The 10,221-nt window shown below is 43.7% G+C and overlaps 1 protein-coding gene across 1 annotated transcript in view; it reads left to right on the top strand.

Moving 5' to 3' along the window:
- ABCA5 (ATP binding cassette subfamily A member 5) overlaps positions 1-10,221 on the top strand; it is a 33,031-nt gene that overhangs the window by 12,432 nt on the left and 10,378 nt on the right. The window contains exons 11-22 of the mRNA XM_029960102.1: positions 1,271-1,329; positions 1,832-1,942; positions 2,468-2,643; positions 3,019-3,138; positions 3,938-4,076; positions 4,216-4,306; positions 4,538-4,677; positions 6,238-6,357; positions 7,402-7,603; positions 7,839-8,008; positions 8,867-9,000; positions 9,952-10,089. Coding sequence (XP_029815962.1) covers positions 1,271-1,329; positions 1,832-1,942; positions 2,468-2,643; positions 3,019-3,138; positions 3,938-4,076; positions 4,216-4,306; positions 4,538-4,677; positions 6,238-6,357; positions 7,402-7,603; positions 7,839-8,008; positions 8,867-9,000; positions 9,952-10,089 — 1,600 coding nt within the window. The remainder of the gene's footprint in view (positions 1-1,270; positions 1,330-1,831; positions 1,943-2,467; positions 2,644-3,018; positions 3,139-3,937; positions 4,077-4,215; positions 4,307-4,537; positions 4,678-6,237; positions 6,358-7,401; positions 7,604-7,838; positions 8,009-8,866; positions 9,001-9,951; positions 10,090-10,221) is intronic.

Raw genomic sequence — 10,221 nt, 5'->3', positions numbered from 1 at the left:
CGCTGAGGCCACGGGCGGCGTAAGCAGTTGCAGATGTTGGAGCGTCTGCTCTGCTGGGAGGGTTTAGTTTCTGGTAACACATATTTTAGGACAAAAGGCCGAATTCTAGGGTTGTGTGAAGGCTGTGGTGTTCTCCACAGACCAGAGGGGAACTTCATGGTGGTTTTACCCAGCTGCCACATACGAGAGTGTAAAAGGAAACTGAGAAATAGATGTCCCCACTCTCATCTTTCGTGCTGTGCTGTGTGTCACCTGCTGTCTGGCATCTGGACTGTCATTGCTTTGTGGTGTTTCTCAGATGTTATTTTCAATGTCTTCCTTCGAGCCCCTTGTTGCCATCATTTTCCAGTGGTGTAGCCTGATGGGAGATGGGGAGCTCTGCATCTTCACTCCTGGTTGACTCCACTAGTCTCAAAAAAATATTTGAGCTCAGTGACCAGAATGAGTCTTGTTCACACCATCCATATCTCTTTGGGCACCTACCATGGGTTCAAGGGTCTGGTTTTAATCCTGATGTTCACATGAGAACGTTGTGGCCGTTGTTGCATTAAGTCCATCCAGCCTGGACTCTTCCCATATCATCCCTTCAGCAGCTCTCTAGAATTTTCACACTATCTTGTCATCTTTTACATGTGCAGGTTTTCTTTTCTTTCATACCCAGTTCTCCTCCCTGCTTCTCAGCCATAACCCACTCCCATCCTCATTTCCAGGGCAGCCAGGCTTCCAAAGCTCATCCTGAAGGATGGGTGCCTTCAGGTTTTTCTCATTTGGGAAACCAGTGGGGCTGGAAGGAAGGTTTTTACCTTTCTTGGGGAGAAAGATACCTGCTTTCTTTTACCTAATTTTGATGAGGAGCTGTCAGTAATCACATCTTTGGAGTCTGTTCTACTAATACCTCTTTTCTATATCATATCTGTGGAGTCTTTTGTGGTATTGTGCAACCACTGGGGAGTAGCTGTTCCCTTTTCTACCTCGAGAAACCTCTAGTGTGTTGTTCTACCATGTGAAAGAGACACAGATTTTAAATAAGTCAAGTTGTCAACAGAGGAAATACCTTAGAAGGTGATCAGAAAAAGCTTTCTGATGCCAGGGTGGAGATGGGCAGAGCTCATCAAGATGTCCTGTCTCTTGACATGCCTTGATGGGCCTTGAACATGTCTGGTGCCACTTTGATCTGATCATCTTGTTGTGACTGTTGCCAAGTATTGATCATTCAAAATGACATACTAAGATCCTGAAACAGTTTATACAATGACATGTCTTCTTTCAGAATCAGCTGTGTTCAGAAAACATTCAGGAAAAAGGGGGAAACTGTGGAGGCTCTCAGAAGTAAGAACATTTTAGCTTTTTAGCTGCTTGTCAGATGCAGAGGAGCAATAGCTGAATTGCTGAGTGATCTTTTGTGTTTCAGTTCAGGCTTTTTGGTTTCTTTTAGAGGGGTGGGACCTTGGAGTGTGAATGCCAGATGTGCCTGTGTGTGTATTCTCTCACAGCTTGGGCAGTAATCTTTAGAACAGTACCCCAAGAAGTGAACCCTTATCACTAAGGAAAACCTACTGGTATCATCCCTGTTATTCCTCCTCTGCCCTTGTGGTGATATGATCTTCCCTGCCCCTTCTCCCTGATATTTTCATTTTGTTTCCCTGTGTGGCTTTTAGATGTGGGTGCAGGGCCTATCCCATGCCCAGCCATGGAGGTAAGGTGTGCCCCCAGCAGAGTGTGAATGCATACCCCATATGTTAGTATTTGAATTTACCTCTGCCTTGGGAGCTGGCTCCAGGTGCCAGGAGCACATCCCTGACATCTCCTCTCCCTCTGCCCCGGGGACCAGATTTGTCCTTTGACATCTACGAGGGTCAGATCACAGCTCTGCTGGGGCACAGCGGCACCGGGAAGACGACGCTGATGAACATCCTCTGTGGGCTGTGCCCACCCACGGATGGTGAGTCCTCAGGGCTTTTGGGTGCCCTGCTTTCAAAACCAAAGCTCAGGATCTTTATTTCAGGGTGCACCAAACTTTGAAACAGAATCATAGAATCACTGGGTGGTTTGGGTTGGCAGGGGCCTTAAAGCTCATCTCATTCCAACCCCCTGCCTTGGGGAGGGACAGCTTCCACTAGCCCAGGTTGCTCCAAGTCCCATCCAACCTGACCTTGAGCACTTCCAGGGATGGGAAGTCCACAACCTCTCTGGACAACCTGTGTCAGTGCTTCACTACCCTTATAATAAAGATTTTTTTCTAATATCTAATCTATCCCTGCCCTCCTTCATCTTAAGGTCTTTCCCCCTTGTCCTGTCACTCCCTGCCCTTGTGAAAAGTCCCTCTCCAGCCTTCCTGTAATGCTCCCTCAGACCTTATAAGGTCTCCTAAAGTTCACCTTCAATTCATAGCCACATTCACCTGCTCTCTGACTGTAAAGACCTTCTTCCTTGATTGCTCCTGGATTTGTTTTAATTCTTGTTTCAGGGTTTGTCTCTGTCTATGGGCACAAAGTCTCTGAGATCGATGAGATGCTGGAAGTGCGGCAGATAACGGGGGTGTGCCCTCAGTCTGACATACACTTTGATATTTTAACTGTGGAGGAGAATCTCTCCCTCTTTGCTGCCATTAAGGGAATCCCTCAGAATGATTTGATACAGGAAGTAAGTTACCTGGGCACAGGTATTGTCTTATGTGTTCGCTTCTAACCTGTAAATCAAAATATCCTTTTAGACAAGTTTGGAGGGAAATATTATTTTATGGTACAATAGACAAGAGGTACAGATATTTTGGCAAAGATAAACTGTTAATTTTTCCTAGGAGATTAAAATGTTCATGGCAAAACTTTAAATCCTGGCATTTGGGTTCAAGCATAGGCACCTTTAAACTTTGTATGCACAGGTTGTGCAGTTCACATACAGAATAAACTGGGAATTAGCAACAGTTAATTTGAATGTTAATTGTTCATAATCTGGTTTAAAAACACTTTACAGATTTATTTTTTTTAAGACAGTAAATGTGTTTCTTGTGTTTTCAAGGTGCAGAAGGTGTTGCTGGATTTGGAGATGCAGCCCATCAGGGACAATCAAGCTAAAAAACTAAGTGGGGGGCAGAAGAGGAGGCTGTCAGTGGGAGTTGCTGTTCTTGGGAACCCCAAGGTGAGAGTGATGGAGTTGTTCCCAGCTTGGCATCACTGATACATTTGGTGTCTCTTGTCTAAACTAATTCATATATATAATAATATGTAAGATGCAGTAATTGTTACTCTCAGCATCTGTTGCTCCTTTTTTTTTTTCTTCATTTATGAAGAAAAAAAACAACTTAATTAAACAACTTTAATGACTCAACCTTTGTGCTCAAGGCTGTTAAAGGCTCAGGTAATGGCAGTAACTCTGGATTTGATCTCTTTTGGAAATAAACAGTGTGACAAGTTTTTTGTAACTTCTGACGGGTAACATTTAGCCCCCAACAGTCAAATTGTTGGATACTTTCCTCACAAAGCCATCCAGGAGCAGGAATGGAGCCAGAGAGCTCTTTTGTGTTCCAGTTCTGTAATTTCTGGCCTGTGAGGATGAGGATTGCTTTGAGATCTGTATTTAAAAGTGATGTGTGTGACAGTTCTGGGGGTTTTAAAAGCAGGTGTGTGTATTTAACCACCCCTTAGGAGGAAAAGTGAATCCACAGCTAAATTGTTAATTCTAATATGTAATTGTGTTAGAACCAGAATAGAACAGACTATGGCATTAAGTTATTATAGGGTTTTTCCATTTGTCACAACAGGAGATGGATTTATTCAAAGTGTAGTGGCAGCAGCTGCATTACTTAGTGTGGGATGTTCCTTATGTGTTTTAGAGGAATAACTAGCAGGCTTCAGACAAAACCCCCTGGATCTGTAGGGGTTCCTGAGGTCAGTGCACATGGATGTGGCTTTGAAAACACTCTTGGTTTTGCCCCAAGGTTTTGCTGCTGGACGAGCCCACGGCCGGGATGGATCCCTGTTCACGGCACATCGTCTGGAACCTCCTGAAGAACAGGAAAGCCAATTGTGTGACCGTGTTCAGCACCCACTTCATGGACGAGGCAGATATCCTGGCTGGTGAGATCTTGTGCCACCCTGGGTGCCAGCCTGGGGTGCCAAACCACGGAATGCACGTTTGTTTGAAATATATCATTGAGCTTTGGGGGAAATTCTCGATCTTCTGCTTCAAAGGGGCCTTCTTGACTTCTGTGTCTAGATCGTAAAGCTGTGATTTCTCAAGGGATGTTGAAGTGCCTCGGATCTTCTCTCTTTCTCAAAAGCAAGTGGGGAATTGGCTACCGCTTGAGGTAAGTGCTTTGTGGTATTTATGTGCCATCAGCTATTTTCTTTTTATTGTTTTCTGTTGCAATCTCTTAAGATAGCACCCTATGCCCCCTCAAAAAAGAAAATCCCTTTATCATCTTGAACGATAAAATTGAGTGTTTGGTGACTGTGGTGCCCTGCTGGCTGATTGTTGTGTTGCAGTGTCAGGAGAAGGTCAGGCTTTAACCCCCCAGTTTCTGGGGCTGTGTTTTTAGCATGCACATCGATGCCTATTGCAACACGGAAGCTACGACCTCTCTGATCAGGCAGCACATCCCTGCAGCCACCCTGATCCAGGAGAACGATGAGCAGCTCGTGTACACCCTCCCCCTCAAGGATGTGGACAAATTTGCAGGTATTGATGGGTTTTTGTGCTGCAGGGATGAGTGGCTGCAAAGGGGAATTCCATCAGGCGTGGCTGTAGCTGCACCTCTTGCTAAAGTGTCAATTCTGCAGTTACCTGTGATTATATATGTTATTATTTGGCTGCTGGTGAGTCAGTGAGGTCTTTCTCAGGTGAGTGAGGATCTTGTTGCCTCCTCCAGGGGGGCTGTGGTGTGTCAGAGGGATGTGGGTACCTGACAGCAAGTGCTGGGCTGATGCCTCTGTGGTGAAGAGACCCTTTCACCCGACCATCCCTTTGTCCTGCAGAAGCATCATCTTGTTGCAGAGGGTTTTAATGGGCCAGGCTGGCCTCCAGTGGGAATCCAGCAAGCCCCAAATCCTACAAAAATCAACAACCCTTGTGTGAGCTGCAAAGAGCATCATCACACTCAAAAGCAATCTGTGAAAGACAGTAAAATGATAACCTCTAAAACAGTAATGCTGTCCGTGTCACTGCCTTAAAATTCAGTGGTGAGAGGGAGCATGGAGCAGATGTGAGGATTTCACTAGATGGCAGCAATTATCTGATCAGTCCTGTGCAGAGCTCCTTGTTCACCTCCCAGAAATAAATGGAATAAACACTGTGTCCTCTGTGCCATGTGGAAAGCTAAGGGAGAATCAACACCGATGGGAATATGCAGCTGATATTTCATAAGTGGTTTTTTTTCCCCTGCTGCATTTGAGTTAATAATTTATTAGCCTTGCCTTTAGCAGCCACATCGTGTACTTTTGAAAACAGGCACCTTTTATGTAAGATGGAATCAATTCCCCCAAACTGTTGCAAGGAGAAGCCAAGGTTGGGAATGTGCCTTGGTCAGTGGGGCAGAAGAAATTGCAGAGATTAGAGCAGCAGCATCAGGGATCCAGCTGCTCTTCCCATTTTATACATTAGCATTTCCCTTCAGCCTGACCTTGGCTCTAAGCTCCTCATTTTAGGTCCTTTATTTTATAGGACTAACAAGAGCCCAATAGCATTTTTATCCAAGGGTATTAATTAGTGCTCTTTCTGAATCTCTTGTTGGTCCTCAAGCTCTGCTTGCTGTCCAGTTAACCTTGCTTTACACATCTGGGAATTCTTTTTATATGCATAAAAGTACGTATCTTATATAGATATCCAATTACTCAGTGGTTTTATTTGTAAAATCCCTTTGTGCCTGGGCAGGGATTTAGATAGGATGACCTGTCCTGCAGACCCTGGGTGTGATGCTACCAGGAGAGTGGCTCCTGAAGCTGCTCAGAGGCAGCTCTCAGCCCAGGAGCTTTAGGATGCTGAGGTGATTTTCATCAACACCACAGCTTCAGGAAAACCTGCCATGTTTCCCTGACCACAGAGATTGAAGTTGGGTGCTAAAAGGAGCTTATCCCAACCTTGATTCTCAAGCCATGACCTGCGTCTTCATCTTTAAACATCGATATTTCTATGTTAGTGCTTTTTTCCAAGGCTTTAGGGATGTGTCTGATGTGCTTGGAGCTCTCTCAGGAGGTGGTGGAGCACAGCTGCAGAGTTCTTATGTGTCATGTCTGTCCCCAGGCTTGTTTTCTGACCTGGACACCCACTCCCACCTGGGTGTTATCACCTATGGCGTGTCCATGACCACGCTGGAGGACGTCTACCTGAAGCTGGAAGTTGAGGCAGAGATCGACCAAGCAGGTGGGGTGGGCCAGGAATGTTCTCTTGTTTTAGTTTAGTCTCATGTTTGTTTTAATCTCAGTTAGTGTGGAATTGTCACTGCCAGCAGGAGGTAAGAGTAACAATTCCCCTCCCAAGGTGCTGCAACAAGGTGGGGCTCCTTTGGCCTCGTAACATTCCAGGCTGTTGAAATATTTAACGTGAAAACTGGGAAAAAGCAGTGAATTGGGCAGGAGGTGGTTCTGGGAGGATCCAGGGGAAAAGCTTTTCACTTATTAATTTTTCATCCAGCACACTTACATCTGACTCCTCTGCTTTACAGTCACACATTTAATGGCTTGCTTTTTTAAAATGTCCTTTATTTTCCTAATGGACTTTTTGCTTTCAAGAATTTATAAATGCACAGCGTGAAATTAATTTCCAACTTTCTGCAACATTAGTGGCTGCACTTAAGGCTGAAACAGCTCAACTTGTCTCAATTCTCCTCCTTTGAAATTAACTTTCAATTCAAATGATAAGCTGAATAGGCTTAATATTATTCCAGAATTAATAAATTCTTTTTTTTAATGTTAACTTTAATCGTTTAAGCTATTTTCATAATTCTAAAGCTTTCTGTGTGATACAGATTTACTAGTATAAGTAAGTATATATACTCTATAGTGTATATATAGTATACTGATATATAAACTTACTAAGTAAGTAGAATTACTACCCTGCTCCACAAACTGTGTGAGTGTGGGAGGGTTTAACAGCTGAATATGCTGGTGCTGAATAATACAGGTGCATACACAGGCCAGTGGTATGAAATTGGGGCAAGTCTGCACCTTTTGAGTGGCAAAAATTTGTCATCTGCCTTAAGTATCTGCCATGTGTGTGATGGGGGTGGATCAGTGTCAGTGGTCTTGGGATTAAGTTGAGAAATTGGGATGGGATGGGGTGGGATGGGATAGGATGAGATGAGTTCTTCAGTAGGAAGGACCACCTGGCTCCTCCACCTCTCCCATTTCAACCCTGTAGCTCTGTCAAAGCATCGACTCTGTAGAGTTCTCCTCTCCCCTTTTTCAGATTACAGCGTGTTCCATTCCCAGCAAGTGCAGGAGGAGGTGGATAACAAATCCTTGGATGACATGGAGCAGAGCCTGCTGATGCTGTCAGAGACAAAGGCTCCAGCCATGAGCAACACAGCCCTGTGGAAGAAGCAGGTTTCCACCATAGCCAAAGTGCATTTCCTTACCCTGAAGAGGGAAAATAAATGTGTGAGAGTTATGTAAGTATTGAGATACAGAAGTCTTAAAACCTGTTTGAATGACACCAGAGAAAGGGCAGGATTTGCTTAATTTTTTTCACATACTTACTGTGTTTTAAATGTAAATATGAAGCTGTCATTTCTGTTGAATACATTCTCTTTTGGGGGGTGAGGGAGATGTTTTAATAACATGCACATAAACTGGGCTGGCTTTCGCTGGATTTTAATGAACCCCAAACTTTTTATTTCTTTTCAGGTTGTTGCTTTTTCTGATATTTCTTGTCGTTCAGATTTTATTGTTTTTCATACACCACATCATCAAAAATTCTGTAGCTGCTATCAAACTTTCCCCAGATTTGTACTTGCTGAAGCCTGGAGAGAACTATCACAAGTACAGGAGTCGACTCCTGCTGCAGAACTCCACAGGTAGGGGAGCAGCTCCTGTCTCCACCTCTCTCTTCAGTGTAGCTACTTTGGGATTGGGGACAAAATTTTCCTGCCAGTTAACCCAGATGAACAGTTTCCAAGTACCCAGAGATGACAGAGAGTGAATATCATTTGTGCCATAGGGTTTAGTTCACAGATCTTCCTCCTCCTCCCATATCCAGTAACCTTTTTCTTGCTGTGTCAGAGGATGATCCATATGAAGGAACTGGCCAGAGAGATTTAGATAATCAGCATTAAAATCCTGCTATAAAACACTTGGGAAAATTTGCTTTTTGTTTCAATTTAAGATGTTTTAAAAGTGCACAGCAGTAATCCAGGCAATGGAAAGAAGCATCTGTTCCAGCTGTTGGGAATTTGTGCTTAATGCAATTTACTTTTCCTGCTTTTTATTTTTTTTTGCTAATTCACTGTTCAACTCAAACTTTGACTATCCTGTTAATGCTTGTTGGCAACTCTGCTCCCTCACTGCTGCACTTGAGTTGCACAAACTAATTGCAGAACACAACAAAAAAATTTTTCCTGAGTTCTTTGGAGGCTGTTGAGCGGGAAACCAAAATAAAATAATCTGTTTTGTTCAGAATAGCAGAGGACTCTCTGGTGGGCATGAGTGAAAGGAAACAGTGATCCTTTATGGGGTTATATCAGTGAGAAAATGCATCAATAATTTTGTGTAAAATACTACAAACTGGTGATAAGGAAGGATTTCAAAGTCGTGGAGATGTGGCACTCAGGGACATGGTTTAGTGGTGGGCTTGGCAGTGCTGGATTAATGATTGGACTTGATCTTTAAGCTCTTTTCCAACTTTAGTGATTCTGTGTTTTCTCTGTTGTCGCCAGAATCGGATATCAATGACATTGTCCACTCCCTTGGGAGCATGAACATACTCCTGGAGATGTTCAATGACAGTGATTATGTCTCAGCTGCACCCCACAGTGCAGCTTTAAACGTGTTTGCCCTTCAATCTAGGCAGGTGAGATGGACAGACTGGCTGGGTTGTGCCCCAAAGAGCCCCCAAGCAGCTGCTGGGGGCTGGTTTGTGATGCTCTTACCTGAAAAAACAACTATTGAGTCAGAGAATCAAGTAATATTACATTGTATTCCTTATACAAAAGGCCTGAAAAGAGGACTTGTATTAACAGAATGGAAATATTAGCAAAATGAATGTTCTTCCATAATTATAATTACAGTAGGCCAATCAAACTTCCATCCTCCTTTCTTCCCCAAAATGACACAAAAAGCCAAGAGAAATGTTTTATTTCACAAGGGACCTGACACAGGCATTCTTTCATCTTTTTTTTTTTCTTTTCCTTGTACTGACTGAATTACACAATCTGACAGAAGTACAATTCTGTGGTGCTCTCATGTGTAAAGAAAAACGAGTTTCATGGATTGTACATGTTCTTTTCCGTATAGTCACTGAAGGGCTGTTGGGAAGATGTGAGCTTTGGGGTTGTATTTAATCCCCAGCAGAGGAACTGCTTTGCAGTCTGCCAGCTCTGGCTCTTGTTCCCAATTTTGCTCATTGACACTGCTCCCATCAGTGTGCCAGTGCAGCTCCTCAGCTCCTGTAAATTTTTGCCTGTCTGGTTTTTAAATCCATTAGTGAGAACATCCGAGTGTGGGTCCTTGTGTGTTTTGTTTTTTCAGGCTGTAATTGCCTGGAGTGTCATTTGTCATAGTGTCACTGTTCCATAAAACATGCTGGGAATTTATTCCAAATAATTTGTTCTCTTTGTGAACATGACTGTTTTCCTGAATTAGGTTATGTGTTACAACCACTCTGAGCAGCCCAGAGCTTCCTGCAAAGCAGACTCAATTATGCAAAGATTTTTCCCAATGCTCAGGTTTAATTAAGGAGAGCCCTCTCAGGGAATTGCCCTTCGTGCAGAAGAATTAATACAGCACGTACTTTTCCTCCTAGAATTACGTTTTCGCTGTCATATTCAACAGCACCATGGTGCATTCCCTGCCAGTTCTGATGAATATTGTCAGCAACCTCCTGCTGCGCAGTTTAAATGTGACTGAGAGCATCCAAATCTGGAGCAACCCCTTCATTCAGGTGAGCAGCACCCCAAAAGTCACCCTGAAACATGGGGTGGGCGGCAAAGTATCCCTGAAGTGAGAGAGGGAGTGTAGAAACACCCCACAAACCAAGGGAAAAGCTGGTTGGGATTGTTTGAGACCTTAAGAG

This window comes from Manacus vitellinus, unplaced genomic scaffold (assembly GCF_001715985.3).
Source record: "Manacus vitellinus isolate BGI_N305 unplaced genomic scaffold, ASM171598v3 scaffold_24_pilon, whole genome shotgun sequence".
NCBI lineage: Eukaryota > Metazoa > Chordata > Aves > Passeriformes > Pipridae > Manacus > Manacus vitellinus.
This window is presented reverse-complemented; position numbering and strand designations above follow the sequence as displayed.